At 32.5% G+C, this 16,459-nt stretch overlaps 3 protein-coding genes across 3 annotated transcripts; all 3 read left to right on the top strand.

Annotated features, from left to right (window-relative positions):
• The first annotated feature begins 175 nt into the window (after positions 1 to 175).
• LOC114876950 lies at positions 176 to 4,858 on the top strand. Its single transcript, XM_029188947.2, has 4 exons — positions 176 to 739; positions 2,519 to 2,781; positions 2,899 to 3,010; positions 3,128 to 4,858. Exons 1-4 carry the CDS (start codon positions 679 to 681, stop codon positions 3,421 to 3,423), a joined length of 732 nt encoding a protein of 243 aa, XP_029044780.2. The 5' UTR covers positions 176 to 678; the 3' UTR covers positions 3,424 to 4,858.
• An 82-nt stretch (positions 4,859 to 4,940) lies between these two features.
• Positions 4,941 to 8,226, top strand: LOC114876939 (protein takeout). The gene is made up of 4 exons (XM_029188914.2): positions 4,941 to 5,379; positions 5,974 to 6,261; positions 6,906 to 7,055; positions 7,470 to 8,226. Exons 1-4 carry the CDS (start codon positions 5,205 to 5,207, stop codon positions 7,619 to 7,621), a joined length of 765 nt encoding a protein of 254 aa, XP_029044747.2. The 5' UTR covers positions 4,941 to 5,204; the 3' UTR covers positions 7,622 to 8,226.
• A 3,945-nt stretch (positions 8,227 to 12,171) lies between these two features.
• Positions 12,172 to 16,432, top strand: LOC114876972 (putative beta-carotene-binding protein). The gene is made up of 3 exons (XM_029188987.2): positions 12,172 to 12,473; positions 13,328 to 13,559; positions 15,102 to 16,432. The coding sequence occupies exons 1-3, from the start codon at positions 12,404 to 12,406 to the stop codon at positions 15,541 to 15,543; spliced, it is 744 nt and encodes a 247-aa protein (XP_029044820.1). The 5' UTR covers positions 12,172 to 12,403; the 3' UTR covers positions 15,544 to 16,432.
• The last annotated feature ends 27 nt before the right edge of the window (positions 16,433 to 16,459 follow it).

The raw sequence follows: 16,459 nt of genomic DNA, 5'->3' as shown, positions 1-16,459 counted from the left end.
AACGATAGATCATGTAAATAAGTGTTCGCCAATTAAGGTTTTGCAGTGTGCACTTCTCAGAAAGCCATTTAATTCTTCTTTGGTATGAAAACAAATTTATATTATACAAGATTCAATATCTGAACTTAATTTTCTAAATTGAAAATTAGCACTTAATTAATTACCTTCTTTAATTAAAATGCCTCATTTACTACTTTGCTATTTATTTGTAGAATTTCAATTGGTCTTTGTTTTCACTAAAATGAATCACCGAGTTTATATTCATTTGTTCCAACGTCCTCGCCAATTATGTGACAAAAATCCTTCGTAAACGACAAATCTTTCTTCCGCGTACGAGCAGGAAACGCAATGTTCCTTATCATCCGACAGAAAATAAAGCAAGGGGAACACTGTATAGGAACGTTCAGCAGAGCGAAATAGTTTTATTTTAATCAAGCTGGTTTCACGAGAAGGTAATCTCCCCCATGTTCCTCTCATATTATGTAAGCTCGATCGAAAATCCTGGCACAGAAACGCAACTCGGTTAATGGTTCTCTCAGATGTATAGTGGAGAGTGAAAGCGTAAGCATCGTTCGCGTGTTGCTGGAATTACGCCCCTCGTGTTCATCGAACGTGTTAGAAGTCGAGTAGATAATACAAATTTTATTCGATTATTAACAGTGGTTGTTAGAATCAGAAATGCGATCAACCTTTGCTCTTTTTCTGTTGCTTATTTGCGGCAGTTTCGGCGCGGAATTCGGTGAGTAAATGGCACCTGAGGAAATTTATTTTTGGGGTACTTATGGCATTGAAAGAGACTATTATTATTTTTTTTTTATTTTGATATAGTGTTGATATTGAAAGAGGTAAGGTGACGTATGTGAGTAGAATGTTGGTATGGTAATTATTAGAGCAATGGAGGTGAGTGGTATGTTGATATGAATAAGGTGAGAAATGGTGATGTGTTGATAGTTAAAATGATATTTCTGAGTAGAATGTTGATAGTTGAAATGGCCTAGATGAGTAGAATGTCAACATAGTATTATAATAATTAAGTTAACATTGCTGAGTAGACTATTGATAAGAATGGCACCTAAGGAAATTTATTTTTGGGGTATTTATGGTGTTCATATAGTATTGAAAGAAATTAAAATTGTTTATTACTATTTTGTTTTTAATATAGTGTTGATGTTGGGAGAGGTAAAGTGACGTATGTGAGTAGAATGTTGGTATGGTAATTATTAGAGCAATCGAGGTAAGTGGTATGTTGATATATTAATGATTAAGGCGAGGAATAGTAATGTGTTGATAGTTAAAATGATATTTCTGAGTAGAATGTTGCTAGTTGAAATGGCCTAGGTGAGTAGAATGTTAACATAGTAATAATTAAGTTGACATTGCTGAGTAGACTATTGATAAGAATGGCAGCTAAGGAAATTTATTTTTGGGATACTTATGGTGTTCATATAATATTGAAAGAAATTGAAATTGTTTATTACTTTTTTTTTTAAATATAGTGTTGTTGTTTGGAGAGGTAAAGTGAGGTATGTGAGTAGAATGTTGGTATGGTAATTATTAGAGCATTGGAGGTGAGTGGTATGTTGATATATTAATGAATAAGCCGAGGTATGGTGATGTTTTGATAGTTAAAATGATGGTTAAAATAATAATATACTAATAATTAAGTTAACATTGCTGAGTAGACTATTGATACGTAACGTTAATGATTATGGGGATGGTGAGTAGCCTGTTAATGAATTAACAGCCAAAGCAATGTAATTAAGTAGACTGTTGACACTGTTAATAACAGAGTTGGTGAGTATAATATTAATGTGTTAACTTTGTAAATATGCTCTGAATGTTTTCTATCTTTCACGTAACATCTTAGCATGTTACGCGAATGAAAGTTTCGACAGATTCTTGTCAAAATATTACCACGATATTCGGCAACGTTAACTTTCACCGCGTCCGACCCTAATTCATCTGCATCTCACCGAAATTCATCAATAACATTTGCATAAATTAATCGAGGTTCATCGATATATAGCGATAGACGCATGTAACTCGAACAATGTAACAGGATGGCGCAACGCAATAGAATGTGAATTATGCAAGCGAATAGTTCTCAAGGAATTCAAGAGGATGGTATAAAGAGACAGAAAGTTGCAGCATGTAATGTTAATTAATCGTCAAACTTGTTCATTTTCTCACTGTATATTCCCATATACTGCAATGATGTAAAAAAAGGTACTGTTTCAAAAGAAATTGCGATTACTATGTAATGAGGTGATGATATCAATCAGCAAAGAACAAAGTAGACTGGTAAATTGGAGTTTTTAAAAAATATAAAAATTCATTTAATAATATGTGTTATTACCATTAAGTGTTTTCAATAAAATACCACAAAAAGGTTTCCATAGCTCGAAGGCTTTTAAAAGTACGAATCCTTGAAACTTTCACAATCCTCACTTTCCTCAATTTTTTTTATTCCAAGAAATAACATCAGAGATTAGTAAATTATTTCTCTTTGTCTTTTCAGAGGATCATTTCAAGGATTGCCATCCAAACGTGCCAGGATTCGACTCCTGCATAAGAGAAGCATTAAATGCGATTCGACCGTACTTCAAAACAGGACTTTCAAAATATAATGTCCTGCCGTTTGATCCATTTTTCGCGAAGGAGGTGTCTGTGACAAGGGGAATGCCAAGTTTTGGCTTCACTATTACGCTGAAAAATGTCACCGAGAGCGGATGGACTGCTAGCAAAGTGACGAAATTCGTTAGTGACTTGCCAAATTACAAGGTGATAGCTTTACTTCTTACGTTTGTACAGATAATTAGGAACAATGATTCTTACAGCTATTGTAAATCTCAATTTTTTTAGACCTACCACCTTTGCTAAATTATTATTCAATTTCAGGTTGTATATACTCAGAGTTTCCCAGCAAAATTTCTGGCAGGTTTGTACGAATTTAAAGGAAACATGTTTGGCTCCAGTGTGAGCAACAAAGGGAAATTCACTCTGGCTCTTTGTAAGTAAGATTAAATATTAATTTATGCTTTAAATCCTTTCAAATACTCTTACATTGCAAAAAAGCAGTCCTTGCTTTAATCCTTTCATTTTGAATGTTTTAATCCTTTCATTTCAGACGATCTCGTCCAGACAACCACCGTCACCAGAAGACCCGGTCAAAAAATAAAAGTCAGCGTGGACGTGCAAACGATTCGTGATCTGAAGCTTCACATAACAAATTTATTGTTTGGTCGACAAATTCTCGAGGATATCCTCGACAGGATAATAAACGAAGCCTGGCAACCAGGATTCGTGGTGACTAGACGTCTGATCAATGATCTCGTTTCTACCGGGTTCACGGAGATCTTTGGAAACGCCTTTCGCAATTTCCCATTCGAGAAAATCATCAAACCAAAGCCCGATGCTAGTTAAAGAACGAGTTCATAATTATTTAAAGAAATAAATTCGAAGATGGTATTCTAAGAGAATCAAAACGATTCATTAATCGAAGATAGTTTTCTCTATTTGCTGTGAATTTCTAATGTATTTAGATTAGAATAATACATTTAGGAGATGGACTTCGCAAGGAACATCTTGTGATCTAAACAATCAAAAGAAACCAAGGAATTCTAATTTTTCATATTTTACAGCTGCACTGAGATAAGTGCATTCGTCTGTGGTTAAATAATACTCATATTTTTTCTCGGTAAAACTTTTCTTAGCCGCTAGTTCAATTACCTTTTCTTTGTCAGGCAATCTACGTTCAAGGATCCGTCGAGAGCTTGTCAGAATTGGCGATCTACAGTTCTTACCGTAGGGAATACTAGCAGGGAACATAGGGCTTTCCTCTTCTCTTGTCAAGATAGCTGTTCGCCTTGAGAAGTTGACGGTCCCTGACCTCGCATTCTTATGGTGCACGCATCCTCAAGACGATTCTCATCGACTATTATCAATAATTTCCATTGAAACGAACGATGTATCCGAAGATAACGGAGCGTTCGAACAATTCCATCAGGAATCGTTAATGAATTCTTTTACCCGTGTGAACGAAAGTAGTACGGTTCGATCCGCCTCATCGCGATCGATCATGACCGATTTCGATCGTCATCCTCTGTTACGGTGCTTATTAACGGTGCTTAACATTCTTTCCTCTAAGCACCACATCCGTCGCGTCTATGCTCTATGTTCCCTTAGTTGAAATTTTTATTAAAAATCGTTAATTAGTCATATCCTGATCAATGTCATAATTGATTATAATTTGTCAAATGATCATTTTAGAGAACATATTTATAATTGTAGATATAAATAAGAAATGTAAGATATAGAGGTGCCAGATATTCGGAATTAACTCATTATCCGCCAATGTCCCATTTTTGGGACACATTTTCAAATTTTTTTCTATCAAAAATTATTAAAGTTATTAATAGAAAAAAATTATCTGCCAATGTTCCATTTTTGGGACACATTTTCAAATTTGTTTCTTTCAAAAATTATTAGTTATTAAAAGAAAAAAATTTGAAAATGTGTCCCAAAAATGGGACATTGAAGGATAATGGGTTAATGACAGCGATCTTGCAGAGCAGTGCGCGCATTGAAATCACCGGAGTTCGTGCACCTTCGAATTCGGAGGCATTGAAATCACCGAGAGCGTAACTGTTTTACCGATAGAGATTCTAAGATATATTTTATCTTCTTTTCTACAGATTTCAATTCCTAGCAATTTTATATAGGAATTATAAAAATATTATTATTTTTACTGTTATAAAATAAAAGGGACTTAGTTTATAAAACTATTCCTTTTTTTACTAAATAATTTGTAGATTTTACAAATCTTTTTGTATTTAATAAAAATACCAAACATTCTTAACATTGAACCCTTAAAAAGATTTCCTTAAAAATCATAAACCAAATCCCTTATCCCGTCTCTGTTTACAAAACACCCTGGCACAATTGTCGAAAGAAGAAATTATATAATACGATGCTTTTGGAAAGTAATAGTAGCAGTGTCGAAGAAAGTCCTTGGGGTAGGGACAGTCAAGATCTGCCGTAGCTGGGATTCTATCCTGTCCTCGAACAGTGGAAGCCGAGGAAGGCATAGCGGGGGCAATGTCAAGGTGCTATAAGGCTTGGCTCATCCCTGTTCGTCGGTCATTCCACGCGGAGAAATTCGATCGAGTTGCTCGGTAACGACGACAGAAATAGAATCAATCACGATGACCACTAGACTGATCGGTTTGTTATTGTGCTCGTGTTCTTTGTTAATTAATGTACAAGCGATCGGCAGGTACAGGGGTTTAGAGTTTTTGGAACCTTGCTCGAGGAGGGACCAAAATGTGGAGAGCTGTTTAGCGAGGTCGGTCAACGTCCTCACTGAACACTTCCGTCATGGTGAGATTCAAATCATTTCTTCTTCTTCTAATTAAACTTGTTAATTACAATTTTCTCTTATTTGATAAACCGGTTAATTTTAAAAATTTTAACATAACACGTTACAAAATTTCTATTTTCCTATTCGTGAAGAAGTCGTGGTCTCATTTTCGAAAAGTAAGAAAAGCAAGAAAGATACGGATGTCGAGAATAACAGATCTCTGAGAGCACGTGGTGTCGCGGGGAAAAAGGAGAAGAAAACGTTGGCGGTAAAGAAGCAGGTTATAACGGTGTATTCGAATGGTCACCCAGTGTCCTACATTCTTCTCGCTCTACAGACGTCATGGAAATAGGTTCGACGTGCTGACGTAGATTGAATAAAAGATCATTTAAATTCGTTGTTAAATACTTTTTGCCGGTATAAAGAAACATCATTTTTGATAAATAGGTCCCTAGTAGAGGGGTCTCCTTTCACCCAAAGATAGTTCACCTGTGTTAAATGAACATTAAAAGAAAAGTGGAGGACTTTCTATGCGGGTGTTTGTAAAAGCATTTCAATTTGCATAGAATTGAAACGAACCTTGAAATTTGTTCTACTTCAATTTTTTATCCTAGGTTTGCCTCAATTGGGCTACCCTGAAGTGGAGCCCATTATTTTGGACGAGCTCCACATATCCGTCGGGGGTGGACCGGAAGGATACAGAGCTCAATTCAAAAATATCACTGCCAGGGGAGTATCTTCCCTAAGAATAACTGGACTTAGGACCAGGATATCAGAGGACGAAGTTCAATTGCAATTGGCACTAAGTATACCGAAAATCAGAGCTGCTGCGAAATACAGATCCAGTGGGACTCTGCTTTTGGTAAAAGCTAGTGGGGCTGGAGATTATTGGGGCGAATATGGTAAGAATCGATGATTTCTTAATCCAGTGTCGCGTATCTTAACCCTCGAACGAAGAGAATCGGGTCAATCGTGACCCAGACCTACGAATACCATAGTGTATCATAGTAATGTCTTCGTTGAATGAAACTAGGTTACTGGAAGGATTAAAGTATCAATTAATGGGATTCGAAAGGCTGGGTATCGTGACTGTCGGCGGGCAAATTATAATTTGAAAGATAGTTGTAATAGAGAATCGTCCAGTGAAAAGGCGTCGAGTAAAAGTTGCCGACTTTCACCCGCCGACGCAATGCAAATTTGTTTTTAGCTGAATTTTATACACATTTCGTTTCGTCGAATCGAAGGAAATGAACTGGAAATTTCTGAAAGTAATTAGCGAGATAATACGCTGTCTCGATATTGTAAAAATTCGATCTGTCTTAAAGAGAACGTGAAATTTCAAGGTTTGTCTTTATCCAGTTCACTTGTGAGAAAGATGTTGTTATTACCATGTGAATGGTACCATTGACCTGAAATCCATTCGCCTTGCAGAATGCAACCAGTTCGGTGCAGCTGCATCTCTCAGTGTCAAATGCATCAAGTGCATTTATGCATTAATCTTTCTGAATCTCATCTTTCTTCGTTTGATTGTTCCATTTCTTTATAGAGAGTGTTAAGGCCAAGGTATTCATCAGGGCAAGACCATTCTTCTACCAAGGACGAGATTATTTAAGGTTGCAACAACTGAAAATGGACTTCAGCGTGCAGAATATCAAAATGGGCGTGGAAAATATACGCGACAGCAATGCTATAATTAGTGAGTCAATTTCTCGAATAATTTCATTTCCGAGTGGCCAATCCCTTGGAATTCTTTGGAAATTTTTAAATATATTATGCAAAGAATTCGTGCAATAAAAAGAACAAAAAAAATATTGGAGAATGGGCAGAAGTTTAACTGCTTCGAAAAAAAACTTGACCAATGTTTAAATTTAAATTTTCCTATTCAGAATTGGGAATTAAATACTTTTTTTTACCTCCTATTACTTTTGAAACTTCCTTCTCAATACGAGGAACTATCATATGGAAAAAAACATCTAAATTATTGAGAGATTCATGCAAATTGCAACATGATTAATGGAAGATTACACTACAGCTACTTTGAAACAGTGAATGATTTGAAAGTGTAATTTGCCAACGATTAATGACATTTCCTTTTTTTTCATATTTTCAGTCGCCGCACTGAATCTGTTCATTAACACAAACAGCCAGGAGTTGTTGAAAGAGATGAAACCGGATCTCCGAAGGAAATTAGTCCAAGTAATGTCGACCTTTGTTGAGAAGATTTTTGCTCAAGTACCATACGACGCATGGCTCACCGATTAAAACGAAGAAAATAATGTTCACCGTGTCGATGTTTAAGCCATTAAACCTTTGCCTTGAAATCAAGGATGAAAAAATTTTATTTCCGGAAAGAAGAAGAAAAATTCTTGGTCAGATAACGATTGAACGAAGGTTCGTTACGTGAAAAAATTCATTTTTCCAATAATTAATTACTCGAACGAGCACGTTTAATTATCAGTGACGTAGAATAATTTGATATAATTTTGTTAAATGTGTGAAAATTTTCATGTAATTTACGGTATGTAGTATTATTATTAATACGTCAAGTGTTCTTTTTCTTTAATTTTTACTTTAGTGTTATGGATGTAAAGTGTCACGTTGAATGTATGCTTTAAATTATTGCACGTATATATTGTTAAATTATACTATTTAATGTTTTTAAGAGTACTTATCGATAATTGTATCATTATGACTAATTGAAGAGTGCAAATGGAGGAAGTTATAATTGTTATTGCTTAGATTTTTAACTGTTTCAAGAAAGTATCATTCTGAGTGATTATAGCTTTTTTATTTCCACTTTTCAATTTATAACTGTTGAATAATAGTTTATATTGGCGTTTAAAAATTATGTTATATACTATGTATGTACCACTTTTTAATTTTTTTTATGTATTTATCATAGGAAAGAATAAATATTATAAATATTATGAAATAAAATGTGAAATTCATTTTATAAATACCTTCTGCTGAATTAAACATTTCAATTGGTACATACCACATGAAAATACACTCATCATTTATGAATTATTCATTGAAAAATTTATTTTAATATAATCTGATCCAGAAACATCTTTAAGGGCAGTATATTTGAGAAAAAATATTGAATAGCAATAAAGCACTTGATCACTCAAAACTTAATTATTCATTAATCATTAGAGTTGAGTATATAATAAGGAAACTTTCTACAAAATTAAATTGATTTATAAGAAAAAGAAAACTATAAGGAAAGAAAATTGAATAAATTTCTGGAATTCTGTAAAATAACAAGAATTTTGATGTTCCAAAAATTGTATTTTCCTTTATATTAATATTATTCGCATACTTGCATCGCAAATGTTTTCTTCTTATTCCAAAAAATAAATTATTCATATCGCAATTCTTCCAACAGGTTATCAGTAGAATACATGATCGATTGATTCAACGTTAATTCCTAATTACCTTTAACAAGAAATATGACTGGGAAATTAGTCTGGAAGGAAAACCCCTCTAAATAGAAGCAGCATGAAGAATAATTAATCATCTAGTGGCTTGAAATTTCCGGAGACTTCAAGATGATTTCAATTGTCTGATGTTTGATATGTTTGGACTGAATAATTCACGAAAATGATGGATCATATAATCTAATTGCTATTGCATAATAATACAAAAGAATTAGACGAACTTTGCATCTATCATTAAAGAATTAATTTTATTTCACGATATAATTGAGTTTCTTCAGCTTGGAAACACGAACAGGTGTAATTTCATTGATTACCTAGAAATTTCTAATTAATCAAAACATTAAACATTAAAATATCCATTATTTAATTAGCAAACTTGTACCATCAATTTCCAATTATTAACACAAATTTTTAATTAAAGCCTAACATAACCGGAAGGTTAATTAGAGGTTTCAATTAATATTGGAAAATTTAATTCAGTAAAATAATTTTACTGGAAATTTTTCCTGGAAATTTTTCATCAGCTTGTCATTCCAGTTTCGTAGGGAACAAAAGTTCATACTTTAATATTTCATTTTACTGGAATCGTGTAAACAAGAGGGAACATTAAACGTGACTCGACTTCCAATTTTTAATATTAACTTTTCAGACTGATTCCGTTATGCTTTCGTTTCGCAAATGAGACACAATCTGTTGTTGTTTCTTCAAAATTATTCTAACAATTTATCATAATAAAATATTATTTTTAATTTCAAATATAGAAAATTCTTCATTGTCTTTAGTATGGGATTGCATGATTTTCTATGAGACCTAGTACTCATACTAATTATGATAATTAAATAAATCTACAGTACTTTGAAAATTAATTTAATTACCACGTTTCCATAGATACTTGTATTTTCAAAAATTACAACTGATCGAGATACACGTGATTCCAGAAAAAGCTGCCAACATATCATTACAGGAGCTCGGATTCATTTTCTTAAGGAAGCTGGGTCAGTTTTAAGTACACTGTTTGAAGTACGCATAAACAACATTCTTGTTAATCCGATAAAAACATATTCAATAATTCATGCTTCGAAACACATGGTTCAGAACACTGGTATTCCTTGAATTTATTTTTCACTCGTTCAATTTAAACCCAACGCTTTTTATATCCTGCTCCTGATAATTTCCATTGAAATAAAAAATATTATTAAAAAATCTTCATTCTATATTTTTTCTATATTATTTCCCTCATCACAGATTCGTCTCTTTCAACGCGATGAATTTTAACAGAAAAGGTCGAGGAGGTCGTAAGAATCGCGACATCATCGCGGTGGTGCATTCAAAGAAGCGAATCGCGTTTTATAGCAGGAAGAATCATCTTGATTCTAATATTCCAACTGCGTATTGTCTCTTTTTTCCAAGAAAAAACACGAGTAGCCGTACGAAAAACCAGCCAACGTTTCGGTGGCTTCGTCGAAGGACAGGGTCAAGGTACCGAAATTTTTTCCGCTTCATTAATTTACCTGTTTACGACTTCTACAACTGTTTTTTTTAAATATTCTAACGGTATCGTTTTACTGAGAATTAATTTGTTAATGTAAAGAACGAAAGGGGGTTCATTTAAATCCTTTAAGAAACCCACCCCGATATAATTAGTTTGTACAAAATTAATTTTCTTCCATTTCCATGGGATATAGTATAATTTTTAATATAATCAGCGACCGGTGTGTAAATTTCAGTTACTCTGAAACACGTTTAAGTATAAATTTCCATTTAAAGGTACTATTTTTGATAGAAACATCTACGGTCAATGAACGTAAAACGTGTCATGGATCACGTACTGGAGATACTCAAAATTCCTCTTAAGTCGTCACTGTATTCGTACGTAACAATGCTCAATTAAAATACCCCTTAACCGATTAATAAACAAATTTTCTTTTTCAAACTTTCCATCAACAGAAGAAATTATGTTGCAAATAATACGTTCTTTCTTATATTCGAAAATTGATTGATTAACATTTAAGGAAATTTTTTCATCTCTCCGGGTATGCAAATGGAATAATCAAGTGGAAAAAATTCATAACTTATTCATACAATTGATCATTCACAATATATCTCAAAGAAGACGAAATTCAAATTGTACAAATAACTTTAACGAAATGTAATATTGAGCGTTACTCGAATCGCTGCTTAATATCAGAAAGCACTGTGAAATGTCCAATTAACGAGTAAATACGTCATCGTTGTGTGCTCAAGGTTCAAGATCAACGTTCAAATCCCTTTTACACCAAACGACATAAAACAGCAATTAAAGCAGTTCGCAGACCTTCGAGTTATTCTCTACATACGCGTTGGTCGTGAACCTCCATACGTGCTCAACATTCATAATTTATTCTCAAGTATGGCACTAACATATAGTCGTACATTAACACGTTCCATCACGATAAACTGGATTAATTTTTCAATTAAATATAGGAACCTTCATATTTATCCTCGAAAAGCACTCAAAAATACTCTTTTCTCAATTTTTAATTATTTTACTAGATTAAATTTTAGAATATTAATTGAAATCTCTAATTATCCCTTCAGCTATGTTTCAGCTCTAATTAACCTTCATATTTTTTCTCGAAAAGCACTCAAAATAACTCTTTTCTCAATTTTTATTAATTATTTTATTGAATTAAATTTTCGAATATTAATTGAAACCTCTAATTAACCCTTCAGCCATGTTTCAGCTCTAATTAACCTTCATATTTTTCCTCGAAAAGCACTCAAAAAAACTCTTTTCTCAATTTTTAATTATTTTACTAGATTAAATTTTCGAATATTAATTGAAACCTCTAATTAGCCCTTCAGCCATGTTTCAGCTCTAATTAACCTTCATATTTTTCCTCGAAAAGCACTCAAAAAAACTCTTTTCTCAATTTTTAATTATTTTACTAGATTAAATTTTAGAATATTAATTGAAACCTCTAATTAGCCCTTCAGCCATGTTTCAGCTCTAATTAACCTTCATATTTTTCCTCGAAAAGCACTCAAAAAACTCTTTTCTCAATTTTTAATTATTTTACTAGATTAAATTTCAGAATATTAATTGAAACCTCTAATTAACCCTTCAGCTATGTTAGGATTCAATTAAAAATTTCTGTCAATAATTAGAAATTGATGGTGCAAGTTTGCTAATTAAATAATTGATATTTCAATGTTCCCCTCCTAAAATTATACCCAGCAGTACTTTAATTAATTAGAAGTTTCTAGGAAATCAATGAAATTACACCTGTTCGTGTTTCCAACAAAAGTTGAAACGTATGAAGCGTCTGCACGAGCACGCACACATGCGTTAGCACATGCTCAGAATTCGTGATGGATAATACCTACCTCATCACGTTGATCTGGATGCTCTGGAGCGGGTATCATCGACGAACAACGAGAAATAACCGGCCAGAGGGGGGATAAAGGTAGATCTATAAGGACTTGGGGCTGACCTCCACCGTATTCATTTCAAGTCCAGCCATCGTTCGTGGGTGACGAAACAACCCTGCAGATCTTTTCCGCCTGTTAGACGAACGTCCGAGATCCTCGTTAACTTCCAATTTTTTTCTTTCTAAAGGAAAAGATGAGGAAGATTGTGTTAATAGGACTGGTCGTCGCGACGATCCTTTCTACTACCTTTGCACGTGATTTGCGTAAGTAAAATTCTATTTTATTGCGACAGTGATTTGATAATAAAATTGATTCTCTTTTCATTTGGATTTGTAGCTTTTATAGTACATATTATTATTTTTAATTGAAGAATTAATGGGAGTGCGTGGATGTGATACGAAATAAAATTGCTAATTTTTGATAATAATTTGATAATTATTTGATAATAAAATTTAGATCTTTGGAGCCTGTCATTTTAAATATAAGAAAACACGTTGCTAGTTAAATTCTTTACTTCCAGCTCAAGTGTTATTTTTTTAAAAAGTAGCAGTTTCTCGATATTTGCATAATTACAAATAATTACAGGTATGTGGAATAATTACCAAAGATTTCTTGGAAATTTAGTCTAAGCAAAGTTATGGCAATGATTAATGATTTAGCCATTTGAATCTAGAACTGTGATTACTATGTTTTTTTATGTTTACAATGTAACTTCTAACTTTTTTTTGAAAACACACCCACGTGAACTTCCCATGTCTTAAGTATATTAATTATAACAATCCTGTATACTTGTCACTATTCACCTTTGTATAGAATTAATTACTTCTGACATCGACTTCATTAATTTTATTAACATACTAAATTATTATTAACGTAATAATAAATCATAGATATTCAACGATGACAGCTATTGATGACGTAAATAAGCTGTTAAATATTTAAATATTATTTCGTGACTCCTGTTTCCCGCATTTCAATTTTTCATCGTCTAAAATCTTCCTCTCGACAGAACATTTAAAATCGATGTTCGTCAAAAAGACTTCATTACAAATTAAAATCACATTTTTTTAATCAAAGTTCATTGATGTTATTAAATAAAAATTTTCTTCCCTCACAGCTGATTTTCTACACGTTTGCAAAAGAAATGATCCAAATCTGGGTGACTGCATCAAGAGCAGTGTGGAGAATTTCAAACCACACTTACACTCTGGATTACCAGAATACAATATCCCATCCTTGGAACCATTGTTCCTGAAAGAATTGGTGGCTACTACAGGAGCTAGCATCAGACTAAAGCTGTCGAACATTCGTGTCAATGGTGCCAGCAATTTTGCTGTGACGAGATTGAAGTAAGTTTTAAAAATAATTCCTATTCATTTTATTTAACTGTCATAGAAAGAAAATTAATAAAAAAAGAAGGAAAGCAGATATAATTTTAAGAAGTGTTACTATTCATAGTGGGGGTGAACTACCATAGGGTAGTTGCACTAATTACTATTATAATCATAATTAGAAAATTTTAATTTATAATTCAAAATTGAAAGATGTATTTTCTTACAATTTTTCATTCCTATCACACTGTTCATTATTCATTTCCTGACTCTAAATCAGTAACAAGACTCATTGAGAAATGCAGAGTGCTCCCAGGCAATCATCCAACTCTTTAACGCAATTATTCTCTCTCGTGAGATGAATTTCTGCTATGATCATTGCGAAAGGTTTACGTAACCCGTTTCTTTTTTCTCCTAAACACACTGAGTTTTAAAGACAAAAGTCAAGATGGTCATTATGTCAAATTAAACAAAGAGTGACATATTCTACGAGCTCGATGACGAACGATCCGCCTTAAAACAGTGTCCGGAATCATAAATCGAAACCCGGTTTTCAAGGACCAGCACGAAAGCGAAGATATATTCGAGGTTGATCGGATTAAGCTCGAATCAAATCAATTCGATCCTATCATCTTTGGTACACGTTTGTTTCAGCTTTAAATCAATATTTAAAAGAAATTATCTTCGATCAGATAAATGAAATCTGCTGATTCGAATATCGAAAGGGATAGAGAATAATTGTAAGAGGATGATTTATAAATATCTAGATAAATTAATGAAACCATCATGGTAAATAAAAAGATTCACTTTGTTTGTATTCCATGTGCACACCAAGAACTGGCCGTGACACAAACTCTTTTCCAATTGAAAATAATTTGTATGGTGAACGTGACAGACTAACCGAGAAAACATTGGTCTCATGGAAACCATGAAACTGTCCAAAGGAACTGATAAATATCAATGATCTATTGATTAATTAAGCACTCGTTTATACTTGCAATTTTTAAATATTCCAAATTAGTTGATAAATAATTTACTAATTTAATAAAATATCTCCTAGTTAAAAAATTTTAATTTCTGACTGAAACAAACTCTTTTCCAATTGAAAATAATTTGTATGGTGAACGTGACAGACTAACCGAGAAAACATTGGTCTCATGGAAACCATGAAACTGTCCAAAGGAACTGATAAATATCAATGATCTATTGATTAATTAAGCACTCGTTTATACTTGCAATTTTTAAATATTCCAGATTAGTTGATAAATAATAATTTACTAATTTAATAAAATATCTCCTAGTTAAAAAATTTTAATTTCTGACTGAAACAAACTCTTTTCCAATTGAAAATAATTTGTATGGTGAACGTGACAGACTAACCGAGAAAATGAAACTGTCCAAAGGAACTGATCAATATCAATGATCTATTGATTAATTAAGCACTCGTTTATACTTGCAATTTTTAAATATTCCAGATTAGTTGATAAATAATAATTTCCTAATTTAATAAAAAATTTTTATTTCTGACTGAAACTTACTAATTTGGTTCACGTTTCACAGGGCCAACGTGGACACTCTTCGTTTTGTCATCGAACTGGATCTCCCAAGGCTCTCCATAAACAGCGACTACGAGGTAGATGGAAAGGTTTTACTGCTTCGAATCCAAGGAACAGGACTCCTGAATGGAAACTTCACAAATTGCAAAGCATTGGTGAAGATCCAGGCTGAAATAACGAAAGGGCAGGACGGTCTGAATTACGTGACGATAGTCGACCTGAAAACAAAAATATCAGTTGGCAGTGGTGATCTGAAGTTAAACAATCTATTCGGTGGCGATCCAGTCTTAGGCGAAGCTGTTAATGGGGCCATTAATAGTAATTTCGATGCCTTCATCGACGAATTGAAACCCGCTCTTGAAAATGGTATTTCTGATACATTCATCAAAATTGCAAATGGTATTCTATCGCAATTTACATACGAAGTACTTTTCCCACTTTCTTAAAAAGTTTCTTTCTTTCTATTGTAAATTGACAATCGACAGAGAGTTTTGTAAAAGATGTTGATGGAAGTGAATATTTTTTAGAGTCTTCAAAATCTTGCTTTATAATATTTATCAAAATGAAGAAGAAAATATTTTTGATTAAAAAATTTGATAAAAAATTAAAAAATTCAGAACTGTTTAATTTTTAAGGTATCTTCTTTAAAGTTTCTATTCTATATTTTGTATTATTTGAAATTCGTATGTAATTTTTTAAATAAAGAAGATAGGATGTCATAGACCATCATTGAAATACTATTTTCTTATTGATATTGTCTTATTATCGTAATTATAATAATGTAATTATAAGGCAAGGGGTTAAAGACCATTGGAATCATATTGAAATTTGAATATGATTTGATAATTTATACTTTACTCATGGAATATTTGTTGTAAATATAAGCGATGAACAAAATTGGAAAAATTATTGTAGTATATAGTGTAATTGTTTTATACGTATAATTAAGAATGTGTCTTAATTACCGAATTGATATTCATGAAGTTATAATGAATTTAAAAATCCAAAAAGAAATTTTTATAAAAGAATTATGAAATTTTAATCTTTTAATAAAAATGTTTCCTATACTATTAGATCTCAATTTTGTTAATTATGTTAGAGGAAATTCTAATTAGCAATTATTTGCTGAGTAAATGAATTTTTCTATTTTTATTAAATATTCGATTTTCTTTTAATATAAAAATTAAAACTAACTCTTTTGTAACATAAACTGATTTGCAATAATCTAATTACTAATTAACTTAGAATTACATTAATTATATTTACCAGAAATCATGTAATGTTACGTGTAACAAGGCAATAATCGTGCCAAATAAAAAGTATTAATTGCGATTGTGAAATCGATTTTACATTTTCCCCAGC

This window comes from Osmia bicornis, chromosome 7, assembly GCF_907164935.1.
Source record: "Osmia bicornis bicornis chromosome 7, iOsmBic2.1, whole genome shotgun sequence".
Taxonomy (NCBI): Eukaryota; Metazoa; Arthropoda; class Insecta; order Hymenoptera; family Megachilidae; genus Osmia; species Osmia bicornis.
The sequence above is the reverse complement of the archived record's forward strand: the minus strand, read 5'-3'. Positions and strand labels throughout refer to the sequence as shown.